The sequence below is a fragment of the Panulirus ornatus genome, chromosome 14 (assembly GCF_036320965.1).
Source record: "Panulirus ornatus isolate Po-2019 chromosome 14, ASM3632096v1, whole genome shotgun sequence".
Lineage (NCBI taxonomy): Eukaryota > Metazoa > Arthropoda > Malacostraca > Decapoda > Palinuridae > Panulirus > Panulirus ornatus.
In genome coordinates, this window is record NC_092237.1 from 59659018 (window position 1) to 59673839 (window position 14822).

At 44.4% G+C, this 14822-nt stretch overlaps 2 protein-coding genes across 5 annotated transcripts in view; one reads left to right on the top strand and one right to left on the bottom strand.

The window, feature by feature from the left end:
- Positions 1-14822, bottom strand: part of LOC139753485 (protein Wnt-5b-like) — a 512552-nt gene that overhangs the window by 140964 nt on the left and 356766 nt on the right. The window lies entirely within an intron of this gene.
- On the top strand, positions 1799-14415 carry Ppa (Partner of paired). 2 transcript variants are annotated; one of them, XM_071670045.1, is made up of 2 exons: positions 1799-3141; positions 5074-11525. In XM_071670045.1, the coding sequence occupies exon 1, from the start codon at positions 1841-1843 to the stop codon at positions 3062-3064; it is 1224 nt and encodes a 407-aa protein (XP_071526146.1). In that variant the 5' UTR covers positions 1799-1840; the 3' UTR covers positions 3065-3141; positions 5074-11525. The 2 variants fall into 2 exon arrangements, with proteins under 2 accessions (XP_071526146.1, XP_071526147.1); XM_071670046.1 differs by lacking the exon at positions 5074-11525 and adding an exon at positions 13408-14415 and having other exon boundaries at positions 1800-3141.

Consider the following 14822-nt stretch of genomic DNA (forward strand, 5'->3'; position numbering starts at 1 on the left):
TTCCCTTTTCCTCTCTTCTTACAACTTCTGTCTATCACTGTCCCTCCACCTAAACCTTCTTCCCATTTTCGATTATTCGTCCTATCGTCCATATTCTTTTCTTCTCACAATCTTCCGCCCCACTTCCGTCTTACCTTTTTCTCCACCCACGTCTCCACCCACCCAAGCCCTGCCCATGGTATGTCTGCCCTCAATAACCATAACACCAACCACCAAAAACATCATCTCTGTGGTAGATATCAATACATACAGAAAAACAACAACAAAAAATCCATTTCCCTGTATCTCATCTTCGCGTTTCAAAAGAAAAAAAAAAAATCACCGTTTTCTTTTTCAACACTTCCCCTTCCTTTCCTCCACCTTCCTCTTCTTACGCCTCTCAACCTTTTTCCAATCTTCGAGTTCCATTCCATCTTTGTTTTTCAATTCCCTACTCTTTCTGCTGAATCCTATTCCTTTTTTGATATTCTCATTTTCTCGTTATCACCACTGGCCTTCGTAATCTCGATAATTTCAATAACTACCTCTGATTATCCTGTTATCTGTTTACCCTCAGTTACTACTATGTCCCCGGGCCTTTACGTCTATCTGTTTAATTCAGAATTAATATGATCCATGTATCTGTGCATGTCAATAACGACAAACAAAAACATAAAAAAAACAATATGCGTCCATGCACAAAACCACAGACAGACACACGTGGACTGGCAGACAGACAGACAGACAGACCATATGACAGGGCAACAGGGAGTGACATCGTCTGAATGTGAATTGAGAGATATGATGACACACACAAATATACCACTCGTCTGAACTTTGCTTTAATGACGAACACTATGTCCAATACCCATCGCTAACAATAAATACCCTTAAAATCCATCATGAAAACCTTGTCGAGAAACTGTATAAGGGTTCCTGGCTCACTTGTCTCTCTCTCTCTCTCTCTCTCTCTCTCTCTCTCTCTCTCTCTCTCTCTCTCTCTCTCTCTCTCTCTCTCTCTATCCCTCCCTCTCTCTCTCTCTCTCTCCCCGCATTCCACTACCCTCTCTCAACCCCAACGCCGGACCTATCTCCGGGCAGCAAGGGCATTCACTGCCATCTTCAGAAATCACCTTGTTTTATGTATATTTAAGTTCTTCAGAGTACAGTGCCACTTTACATATAATTAGGCTACTCAACAATAATGTTACCAACCTGCCACGAGAAGAGAATTCCCTAAAAAACGTGTGGTGTTTTATGTGGAAATACATTATCCATACATATATAATGGAATTTAAGCCATTCTAGCACATAGATTTAATTCATTTTCTTTTTAGGATAAAAACGGCACACAAGCCTGGCCATCTACTGAAATACACCGGACCTTCCCATGGCTTGTGCCTTTCTTACTCTCAACATGTTCCCATCCCCCCTCCCCCTTCCGCGCCCCCAATCCCCCGCCAGCGTGTAGCCCGACACGTGAGATAATTTTAAAACTTTTCGTTCGCTCACTTTAGATTATTTGGTACAATTCACGCTATAGACGAAACTCGCGTTTTGCCGGATCAAGTGGATTTCTGTTGCGTTTATAAGAACTTATTCACGTTAATCCTCGAACGCATACTCTTTAGAATGCATAAAGGAGTGAAAGTCTCTTTCTAGAGAGCAGGGTTGTGGAATATTCGAGTGAGAAAGGTTAGCCAAGACTTCCTCGAGTGTATCATGCCGACGCTGCCTCGCAACGTTCAAATCTCCCGCGCACGACGTCACGGTACCACCAGCCAATGAGTGAACGAGTAAAGATTCACGTGACTCGCGAAGTCCAAGCAACAGCTATGGAGAGAACCTCTCGCCAGTCAAGATGGAGGTCTGTGGAGGGGACACATCAAGTCCACGGACTACACATATTTCGTGTTTATACCCAGAGATCTTGGCACTCATATTCAGTTACTTGGATGTAAAAGACAAAGGGCGTGTGGCTCAAGTGTGTACTAACTGGAGGGACGCTGCCTATCACAAGAGTGTGTGGAGAGGAGTGGAGGCCAAGCTCCACCTGCGCAGGGCCAACCCGTCTTTGTTCGAGTCGCTGGGGTGTCGAGGTATCCGCCGCGTGCAGGTGCTGTCGTTGCGGCGGGTCCTGAGGGACGTTATCAGCGGTGTGCCCAACATCACCTCCCTCAACCTCTCTGGCTGCTACAACGTCTCCGATATCAGCCTGGCGCACGCCTTCACCAGCGAGTGTCCCTCCCTCACCCACCTCAACCTCTCGCTCTGTAAACATATCTCCGATTCCTCGCTGGGTAAAATAGCCCAGCAGCTACGGAACCTCGAGGTGCTAGAGCTTGGTGGGTGCTCTTACATAACAAACACTGGACTACTATTGGTGGCGTGGGGGCTAAAGAAATTAAGGAGACTAAACTTGAGATCATGTTGTCTTGTGAGCAACCAGGGCATTGCTTACCTGGCGGGGCAGCACCAGGAGGCTGCCGTCGGGACCCGGGCGCTCGAGTACCTCGGTCTACAAGACTGCCAGAAACTATCGGACGAGGCCCTCCGGCACGTCTCGCAAAGCCTCCCAAATCTTAAGAGCATAAACCTCTCCTTCTGCGCCAGTATCACCGATTCTGGCCTGAAATACCTGGCGCGGATGCCCAGCCTTCGTGAACTAAACCTTAGGTCGTGCGATAACATCTCGGACATCGGGATAGCCTACCTGGCAGAGGGTGGGTCGCGTATAACCACGCTGGACGTCTCGTTCTGCGACAAGATAGGGGACCAGGCGCTGGTGCACATATCCCAGGGACTGTTTACCTTACGCTCACTCTCCTGCTCCGCGTGTCAGATCAGCGACGACGGTATCCAGCGTATCGCACGCACGTTGCACGAACTAGACACCCTGAACATCGGTCAGTGTGTTCGTGTGACTGACAAGGGGCTGCAACTTATCGCCGAACATCTCACGAACCTCTACTCTATCGATCTCTACGGCTGCAACCGCATCACCACGGTGGGTCTGGAGAGGATCATGCAGTTGCCCCGCCTGTCAGTCCTTAACCTAGGTCTCTGGCATAAACAGAAGCGGTGACGCTTGACCCACTTAGGTCACCGTAACCAATCTCCGCCCCAGGACCACCAGGTGCTCAGTCCCACCAAACACTCAAGGTAAATTCTCACCATGGCGGTACTGGTTGATAGTCTGAAAACAAGTTCGGCCAGTATTGCTTGAAAAATGTTTCCTTGATGGTATTACTCTGTACCGTGTTGCTTCTGTGGCTTCACCATAAGGGCTGTGCTATATAGATACCATTTCGTGGATGACTTGCTCAGAGTGTCAGGGAAATATTCCAGTGTGTGTGTATATATATATATATATATATATATATATATATATATATATATATATATATATATAATTAAAAACTATAAACTATGTATCTCTAATGTTGTACTGAGCAGGCGCCCTCGAAATGCGGTCTGTTACGTCATTTGAATTTCGTTTTATGAGTGCCATGAGACATCACCTCAGTCCTCCCACCAAGAATGCTTCGAACGTTTCCCTCGTCCGTGCCATGAGTGTTGCTTGACAAGAAAGAATTCTAACCAAAGGTTTTCTGTTTTAAGAAGATCTCGACACTAACTGAATACAACGAAGTGGCACCGAGTAAAAAGTGTCCGTTAACGTACACTGCATTGTCTAAGGGGTCCCTCGCAGATGTGATTCTTGTATGAGTCTTTTGGTGACATTGAAGATAGAGGGAGGCTTCGGTGCCAATGAATGCCAAGCTTGGCACCGTCAGCGTTGGTGGAAAACAGCGTCATTCTTGGACGAGACGGTAGTTTGTATATAATGTAGTGCCGTGATAACCCATGTGATAAGTGTGTATGTGCAAGTGTATGACTAAGGATACTAAAAGCCAACCTGAATGAGCGGTGCAAGTAAAAGTTCCACCAAGAGTGACTGAACATGTAATTAGCGTGTTACAAGATGCAATATCAGTGCTTCTCTTTTTTTTTGTAAATATGATATATGTATACATATATATATATATAAATATATATAAATATATATTGAACTAGGGCTTGCTACGAAGCCCGCTGTGTGAACACGGTACCTGGAGTTGAACTTCGTGTCAGCAAAGGATCGCGTTAGGCCCTCACGGTATCATGATTACGTAAGAACAGGCATACAGGGGGTGCCATGGGGGGTGGGGGGTGCTAGGCGTAGGCGGTGCCATGGTGGGGTGCGAGTCATGTGGGCTGGAGGGGGAGGGTGAGTGGGTTGCCCAGTGTCGTACTTATCAAAAAAAAAAAAGAAAAAAGAAAAAGAGAGTTTTGTCACTTGAAAGTCACTTTTGTTTACTGAAAGTATTTAAAAGAATCTCTACTCTGTGGTAGGGGTAGGGGGTGGGGTGGTGGTCGAACCCCCAATACACCATGGGGGGGGGGGATCATTATCACGTACATCACCCCACACGATACGAGAGAATTACTTGTTAATAATTAGATAGTGACCTTTAATGATGCCACTATCCCTTCCCTCTCCCCCTATCCCTGTACGGCTCCATCTCCAACCCATCCATCCTATCCCCCCCAACCAAACAAGACTCGCACCGTCATTACTCTGGTTGTTAAGGGGCACCTCCGATAATGTATTGTGGGTTGCCATTGTATTCGCCCCTCCCATCCTCCCGCTAAGGGGGAGAGGGTGGGGGGGCGGGCTGGCATATTAGCTACCTGAGCTTGGACAATCCTCATGATTTTTCATGTATCCACTTTCCTAATTTATCATTATTTTTTTATATTAAAAAAAAATCTAAATTCACTAACCACTGCACGTGTCCTATTATCCATTTTGTAGTTATTACACCATCCAGCTCGCTGTGCCCAAGGCATGACTTGGTACCAGCAGCTGTTTTCAAACCTCATTTTTCTCATGTCAGTATTTGCCATACCTGTGTTTTAAGTATAGCATTTTTTTTTAATGTGTAATCTATCAAGTTCTACAAGGTATTGAACAATCCACAGCTGATATTTTTTCCAGTATGTTTTTCTCTTCCCAGTACGTGTAAATATGTTTCTGTTGTTCGTCCCCAGAGTGTCATGAATTCACATAAGATCACTTTCAAACTTCATGAGTACGATGGTACGACCCTTGGGCACGACCCCATGGGTACGACGGCGTGAACCTTGCTTGACCTGACGTTCAGGCTCGGGTCAAAGGTCCCGGCATCATACCCAGGGTGCTGGTCTTAACGGTCTTACACAAGGGTCGTAACTTGGTGCTCAGAGGTGCAAGACTGAAGGGAAGGGGGTGCCTGGTCGGAGTTCTTGTTGGTGGTCACCCGGACCAACTTTGCCACAGTGAACATCAAGGTATTAACCAGGTCTTCTGCCTCGAACTCCTGTGTGATTTGAGGTGTGTTATACATTTAATGCTTTTATTGATTTCCCCCTAGAATGATTCCGTCTAAAGTATGAACCCAAAACATTACCTTATTCCTGTAGGTTTTTATGAATAAAGAATGTTTTTGCCAATCACACACACACAAGAGCGATACACCGATATTTTCCATCGGAATCTTAATTTTTCTTAATAAACCTTGATGTCCCTCAAACTGGGACCTGAAGTGTATATGGAACAGTGTTTTCAGTGCCAGAAAGTGCCAGAGGACTCTGCTTTTCATCAAGGTGAACGAACGACACAAACGACGGAAGATATACAACCTGTCACATAGAAAATACCGAGGGCCGAGTGAGAGGAGAAAAAAAAAATATGGCGTGTTCGCATAATAATGCCAGTGTAACCAGTGATGAAATCAGATTGGCTTATTTGTCTTTTTTTCGTCTTGGATAACGTAGAAACACCTACCTCGTGAACCTTAACAGTCTACGAGGAAGTCTACTGACAATATGGGTCACTGAAGATTTCTCTGTAGCAAAATATGGGAGAAGGAAATTTTGGGAGCCCACATAGACACGAAGGATTAAAACCCCTCTGGTGACGAATTTCTAAAGCACCCACTGTATGAATTCCTGTGTACTAACATCAAGGTAATCTTTAAGGTGGGAGAGACACTGTGGGTAGTGGGGGGTTAAAAATGCCACCATCATTCCCAGCCGGCAATGACTGTCGGAAACTAAAACCAGTTGGAAAAATCGACACCGTTCAGGAGAAGTGACGGGAAAGATAAGTATTTGCATAATCCGTTGAGGCACAGTGCACAATATACTCATAATAATCATTCGTTATTAATACAACAGGAATGACAGACTCTGTATAATGTTACTACTACAATTCGGAGGTGATATGAATACAAATATACATGTAATAAAAGTAAACACTGGAGACATTGAGCTACTGGCATCGGGAACATTATGGACCTCCCGTTGGAGAAATGAAGGAGTAGAAATGTATGTGTTACCTGATCAGCTAGGCTGGCGTGGAGAGTACGCTGGCCTGTGGGTTGCGACCTCAAACAGCCTGACTGATCGGATAAGAAACTGAGAGAAACTGGTCTCAGAGCGAACCTCCAGAATCGAGTTATGTCCCGTTATACATATGTGAACTTGCAAAGCTAAAGTGTCTCATTAAATAGGTTTGAAACTGCTGAAGTCAGCCAGCTCTTGAAGCGACAAGGGTGCTAAGCGCGTTAAAAATTGAAAACAACTGACAGCCATAAACATACTTGCCTTAAAGACTTTATAAGAGGCAATGACATTTTGATGTCAAGGGAGAGGGAGGGAGGGGGGGGGGGATAGAAATTTCCTCGAGAGGTACAGGTAACATCAGCCTTCAATCGTTGGATGTATTTTTCACAAGCAAACTGAACTGAACCCCTCCAGACTGTACCAGCTGCCGAGGAGACGTGTGGGTTACGGCTACAAATAGCCTGGAGTATAAGGACCCTCGTCTGCGTAACTTGGCCCCAAACCTGGGTGTGGGAGACGAGGCCTGAGGCCACCAGACGGAGATATGTGCAAACTTAACTCGTTTGAAAAAAAAGTAGTAGAGGTTGGTGACTTGTTAGAACATGGCAAGAGGTTGAAACCTTGAGCATGATGGTACGACCCTGAACTATGATGGCCAGGGCTTCGACCTGATGATTACAGGTCAGGTCAAAAACGACCTGACCATCCTACCCAAAAAGGTCGTACCGTCGTCCTCATAGGCTTAATTAATGTGTTTGGCCGGAGAATGGAGCGATCGGAGACCAGCAACCTGGGTCCTGGACCAAAAATATTTGCACCTAACGTTGATGACGGGGTCGCCCTTAAAGTCAGGTCGGTCCGAGACCTCACCTTACCATTACGTGCACCATAATACCACCAATGGTTTTGAAGGTTCAACCACGCTCTTGATGATCCTCGTTTTGGCGACCAAGGCTACTATGCAACTAGCCTCATACCCCGTTTTGGCGACCAAGGCTACCTTGGTGTTTCTATGCAACTCTAGCCTCATACCCACGTATTGTAGCGCCACTCTATAAACTCGAAAGTTTGCTGAATGCCTCTATTGTCTCCCACAGAACACATCACGTGGGATGAAAAATAAAAAAAGAAATAAAGGTAAAAAGCGATAAAAACTTGACCAGCTTTGCTCAGTCAAGCTTTTGGAGGCAGCGTTCTATAGGGGTTCCACCATATTCTGGCTAGTCAGGCCAAATGTGCAAAAGCAATCATAAATTTTCTTTGAATTTCACAAGTGAATATTAATCCAGAGTGTTTCTAACCGCTGTAAACAGTGTAGTAAAACAGTTTGAGAGCCCCGGATGTTTACAATAGTGACCTACTGCACCTGTGCATTTCACGGGTCATATCCTATAGTCTTCAGTCTCTGTCGTGCCAACAGGGACTTATTTCTGAGTGAGGACTGAGAGTCGAGCCTCCACAATGACTTTCCATGTTCAAATTACGGTAAATGTTTGAGAACCAAACCTTCACAATGACTTTCCGTGTTCAAATTACAGTAAATGTCTGACGTTTATTTTCATTTTATAGGTCACCAGTATCTATATGTTATAAAAAAGACACGTTTTATAACTAAAATATGTCTTCTATTTGCTCTACGTTTTTATGTATGAATGCATATCTCCCGTCCACTCCCCTGAGAGTACAACCTCCACTGCTTGCAGTCTTTCTCAGTAGTAAAGATTTTGCAGAAGTTTCTTTTTTTTTTTTTTTTTAGCTGTTTTTGGCTATGAGAAGTTTTCTGTCGAACTTCAATATTTTCCTTTTGTTCTTTAACGTCGATCGGTAACTGTAATCAACAAAATTACTGTAATTAACATTTTACGGTCGAACGTATTTACCTTGCCTCGTCAACACCCGAGTGAATGCCTGAGTTGATCTTTTACGTCATATTTTGATGCTGCAACTTTATATAAATTCAAATCACATCAGCCCGTAGAGATCTAATGTCGAATCCTCGTTTAACTTCAGGCTCTTTTTATATTCGCATACGGGACGACATATTATTATTGTCATCATTTTTCTGTAGAGCCAGACCGCCAGGATTAAACTTACTACGAAGCCTGTTTTTAGTCACTAATGTTCCCACGTCATCCTATAAGGCAGGCGAGGTACATCAGAAACTAGAAAGTGTTCAGTGACCTGTCACGATTCGTAGTGATTCGGTACAGGAACTGAACCAATGGGAACGACTGATACCAGTGAATGGATGTGTATTACGCTCTCTCTCCAGTGCAGTCAGGAGACGTGATATTATCTTTCACAACTTGAAAAAAGAAAAACTAGAATGAATGGTCTCCAAACCACAATCGAAAATTATTCCTTACTGGCACAACAGGAATCTAAGACTCTCCAAGTATTACCTCTAAATCAAAAGTCTCGATCAACACAGAAAGAGAAAACGCCTTTGAACATCTGGGGCCAAAACTCTTCGAAACATTGCCTCTGACCATGGGAAACACTATGGTATGACTGTGGTGCAGAAATTTAAGAAGGATAAGGACAGGTATTTACAAAAGCGTACCAGAACAGCCAGGCTGTGTGGTTCTGCGGGTCGAAGCTCCCAACCCAACAACGAAGCCTGGGCCCAGCTCGGGCTGTGGTGGATAGACCGTAGAACACCACCGAAGAGCAGCACTTCAGCCACAACTCTTTTGGGCATGACGGTACGATTCCTTGAGTGGGATGGTGGACTGGCTTACGACCTGGCCTGAAATGCTCACAGGTCACGTCCTCAATACCAAAAGGTCGTAACGGTCGTGTACAAGGAGTCGTATCGGTCGTGCTCAAAGGCCGTACCGCCGTACTCTTAAAAAAAACTGACTACGTCTCGACCATTTGTAGATCTGTCTGTACACCGGGCCCTCTACGGGAGCCGATCATTTGTTTTGCGACTTTGATTGGGACAGAAAAACAGGTTTTCCAGCTGTAATGAGTTTCTGCCAGTCATGAATTTTATTGATGGTCCGACTTGTTACAATTTAGGAAGCACGGGCAAAAAAGGATAGAAAAAAAAAAAAAAACTGCAGACGCAGCTGAATACAAATGAAACCGTACATCACACGGCAGTCAGAGCTTAGGCTAGAGCTGAGGAGATCGATTTACTCAACAGACAAATAAACGTGTTGGCTTCTGAGCGAGGTAATTTTTAAAAAGGGATTTCTACCCTCTTGAAAAATAACGCAAGCCTTGCATTTTTCATTGTTATTACAAACTTGGGTTTTAACGTCGTTCGTCTTCATAGATGTCAGTGTGTAACTATTTACAAACACCTCGAGCAGCGTCCCTCCTCTCAACAGTAGCTGGCTGGGGTCGTGCAAAGTCTTCAGTTGAAATTTAAGCACCGTTGGCTCTGGACACATTCTGACAGTCACTTCAGTATTAAGAAAACAACAACGTTGGTAATATACAAGGGATATTATGTACAAACCCAACAGATTTAAGGCCATTTGAATTTAGTTACGTTAAACTGTAGATTTACTACAGCGGGTTATGTGTATACTGTTCGCGCTGCGCATTCTGTTGGATGTTAAAGTTTATCGAATCCTAGACCGTTAATACGTTCGAGATCTTAACGTAACAGACAAGCGTGCATCACAAACATTGCTGTGGGTTGCTTTAACTTCTTTAAGCACGAAGATACGACCCTTGGCGTCTGGTGGTCTGGCCTTTGACCTGGCTTAAAAAAAGAAGGGAAGGTCAAAGGTTACGCCATCATATATACTCAAGGGCCGTATCGTCGTGCCCAAGCGACTTAACACGTACATTATTACCTCCCTGTGGCCATGATGTTTCCAGTGACTCTCTCTATACACGAGTATATAGGCCTTCTTAGGTGTGACCCCCTCGCATTCTCCTTAAAAAAAAAAGTTATTTTTTTTTTGTTAAAACAAAGATGAATTCATGACACTCGACCAGAGGACTAGGATGGTTCAGTATCGTCATACCATCGCCATCCTAAAGATGGCTCGAGGATTATATATATTCGACACCATCCTCTCTTATCTTATAGCTCTCCTCCATGCGCACACTTGTTCCCCCCATGGACCTGTAAACTGATACATGTAATGATCCTGAGAGAAACTAGTGTTCTGTGTTGTCATACCAAATGCCAAACTCTGTCACGCCGCTGATGTATACGGCAGAGAAGAGCCCACTGTTGTGGTTCTGTGTGGGACATAACCCCAACCTTACGGGTACTTGCTCAAAAAAAAAAAAAGAAGGAAAGAAAGAAGTTTTCACCTCCACATCGGCAGTATTAATCATCGGAATGAATCAGTCACAATGAAGCCAAACGATAGTTGAACCCACTTGGGGGCGCGCGCGCGCGCAGACGCTTACTGGAAAGGGCAAAGGTGACGATCGGAGGGAATGTGTGATAGAAATTATGCTTAGTGTATCAGACCAGTCCGCTGGTTTGGGAACTCTTTAGTTCAAGTTCAGACCATGTCATCTCGGTCGTCGGTTCTTCGTCTCGATCCGAGAATTCAGACCGTGTGTCTCGGATCATTTGCAATCAGCCGCCCAGTGGCTCGAAGCCCCGCTTCGTCAAACGCTCTCCAGTTTTGCCCAGGTGTGTTTCAAACTATCGCTCTCACCCTACAGTAACAAATATCGACCATCTCGCCCGTCCTCTAGTCTATAACAGCCGGACCAGTTGCCCAAGAGTCGTGTAAGGTGATGCTTCGTTTTATCGGAGGCAACGATAGTGAGCTAGACTGTCTGTCTCCTCGTTTTCTCCTCTATCTCTCTCCCCCCCACCCCTAAAAGACTCTCTCTCGCTGTTCATGGATGTTCTTCCAGGCCTGCACTGTTCTTGTCATTAAGACCTGATTCCCTTGGAAGGTCTGTCTGTCTTCTGGTGACACGGGATCCAAGCTTTCTCTTTCTGGTTCTTATGATGGCCTCAGGGACTTTTGGGGTGGGGTGGAGAGCAGAGTGAATGTAACAACGTACCGATATTTAATGAAGCAACAGATGTATGTATTTATAGACGACACCACTTCGGGTCAGCCTCTCTCTCTCTCTCTCTCTCTCTCTCTCTCTCTCTCTCTCTCTCTCTCTCTCTCTCTCTCTCTCTCTCTCTCTCTCTGTTACGAACAGCTTTCTGAGGCATGTAACACACTTACGATAACTCCTTTCTTTTTTTTCTCTCTTAAGAAGTGAGGACTGGGCGAGATGGCGACGTAGTCATCCACACCATCAATCATCACCACCACCGTGCCAGTATATAATCAAAATTCACCCCCCCCACACCCACCCCAGGTAACGTGAAAGAACCACTGCTGAGCATTAGACCCTGAAATACACATCTGCAGGCCAGCCGCATACACGAGCGTTGCTCCTCTGATAATCCAACTTATACAACAATGTTCTTGATGGTTTACTACAGCCATAAGGAAGATCTGTTAGAAAAAAAAAGAAAAAAAAAAGAAAATGTGAATATTTCCCTTGACTTTAATTTTACAACCTGAATCCGTCCATGATACCAACAGTTTAAAAGGGTCATCCGATTGACCGTCAAGTCTGCTTGCTGATGCTCCATGATGGAATATATAATTATATATATATATACTCTCACTGCTACACAGTATACTAAGCTACACCACGCAGACGAGCACACACTCGTGTCTCGTCCTGACGAAGGTGTAGAGAACACAAACCTGCCTCCAGACGCCCCCACCTCTATAACCTCTCATCTTAAACCCAAGATGTAAGTCAAAGCAAACGTACCCTCTAATTATTCCCTCCCTCTCACAATCCTTATCACCATCACTCCCTCCTCCCTCTCACAGCCCTTATCACCATCACTTCCTCCCCCACCTCACCATCCTCATAAGTACCATCTCCCCCACCCATAACCATTACCTGTATACATTCCCAATGAGACACTCATTCCTCAGTGTCATCAAGAGAGAGAGTCATCAGTCATTCCTTATAAAAATCATCAACGCATCGTGTCATCCTTCGCCATCACCACCACCATCCATATTTTAAGGGAATTGAATAGTATTATGTCATTACTTATGAGGCGTGTTGGTCACACAGTTCTTGTGTCATGTTTCAATATAATGTGGATTGCATTAATCAGTAGGTGAGTGACGCATGGTTATCTTTACCCCATGTACGTGTCACTGCAGCTGAGTGACATGGCTTTGTTTATGTTATGGAAATGTAGCTCCAGCAGAGCTGAGTACCACGTAGTCTTGTTTACATCTTTTTATGTGTCACTGCAACTGAGTGACACGTGGTTTGGTTTACATTATGTACTTGCTGAATGACATGGATTGTATACAGTGTTTACATGCTGAGTGACACATAATTTTGTTTACATATTGCATTTGTCACTCTCCTGAGCGACACGTGGTTTTGTATACATTATGCACATGTTGAATGATAACTAATTTTGTTCACATATTGTATGTGTCACTCCAGCTGAAAAACACGTGGTTTTGTTTACATTATGTAATGCTGAGTGACACATGGATTGTATACATTATGTACATGCTGAGTGACACGTGGTTCTGTTTACATTATGTAATGCTGAGTGACACGTGTTCATGTATACATTATGTACATGTTGAGTGACTCGTGATTTTGTATACATTATGTAATGCTGAGTGACACGTGTTCTTGTGTACATTATGTACATGCTGAGTGACTCGTGATTTTGTATGCATTATGTATATACTGAGTGAAACATGGTTTTGTTTACATTATGTAATGCTGAGTGACATGTGTTTCTTACATTATGTACATGCTTAGTGACACATGGTTTTGATTTTATGTACACGCTGAGTGACACGTATTTTTGTTTACAATATTGTATGTGTCTCCAACTGAGTGGCACGTGGTTTTGTATGCATTATGTACATGGTAAGTGACACGTGGTTTTGTTTACATTATATACATGCAGAATGACCCATAGTTTTGATTATGTTATGTACATGTTCCCTGCAGCTGAGTGACACGTGGTTTGGCTTACATCATGGACGTGTTGCTGCAGCTGAGTGCTACGTGTTGCAAGAACAACAACATTGTTGTGCTGTTGTAGCCGCAGCCGCTCGGCCTTGTGGTCTACGTTACAACTTGTTGACTAATGTTATCCTCCTCACATGTCATATCTCGTCACGGTATTTCTCTGTGGTCGGCAGAGTCCTGTGTACGACCAGCAGCAGGCCAGTACATAACCTTCAAAGCTCTTGAGTTCCGTGGCACGACCCTTGAGCACGAAGGAACGACCCTTTTTTTTTGAGGGGGTATGATGGCTGACCCTTTTTTGACCTGAGTCAGGTGAAAGGTCAGGCCTTCATACTCAAGGGTCGTTCCGTCGTGTTCACGGGTCGTACTGTCGTACTCAAGGAGGCTAAACAAGTGTCAACAGCTGTCGCAATCCATCCGAAGAGGAAAGAATTCTATACTGTCTGACCTACACAATCCTGATGGCTGACTATGCCTACTCTTAAGTGGTGACAATTAGGTCTGTATTACTAAAACTCTGACCTCGAGGGCACACTGGCTAGCACGTCTGATGAGTACCGGAAGACACTGTCCAGTTTCGACAGTGTTGACACACCACTCTGTTGGTCTGGGTATCCCCACGTAAGATCAAGAGATGAGGGAGTGACTTGTGCATCTTATCGACGGTGTGGTGAGGTCTTCTACCTCCCTCACAGCTCGGTCCTGGACCAAGCTCCGCTGCCTTCTGCTCTGCCCGGGGACAAGTTTCACTAATACCGGCCTCAAGTCCGAGGACCTGTAACTATGTATACCAATATGTCCAATGGGTATTAACTTTTATGTATATATATTCTCCAATGTGTATACGGAACCGTGGGTTCCCCCTTTTTCAAATGTGATACCTTAAAAAAACTTCAAAATATTGTTGAATTTAATAGATTTTATGTATTCAACTTTTGTATTTAAAATTTTGAACAAATGCTCAATAAATATTTTATGAAAGATAATTCTCTTTGGTTTTACAGTGTTTGTCCTCTTGTTTTAAAGCCGCGCGGGGGCGTTCTTGGCTTTGCGATCTACAGAACGCACTCCATGATCCACTCAACAACTTTCTATTAACATCCTGTGACCTAAATACCTGCAGCAGCCTGGTCCATTACCTGCATCACTTCATCATAAGCATTTGTGAAAGAGAGACCAGATGAAATGCTGGGATCAGGTTCGGAGGCGAGCCTGAAGTGTGCAAGATGCGGTGCATAACAAAACTAAATGACTCTTCGCGTTACGTATTCATTACAGTGCACGACCGCTGAAGGTCCCACCCTCACCCCTCAATGGGATGACCATGACAAAAAAAAAAAAAGGCATGAATCGGTGCCACGAATATTCGCAGATACCCATCCGTGACCTGTGCA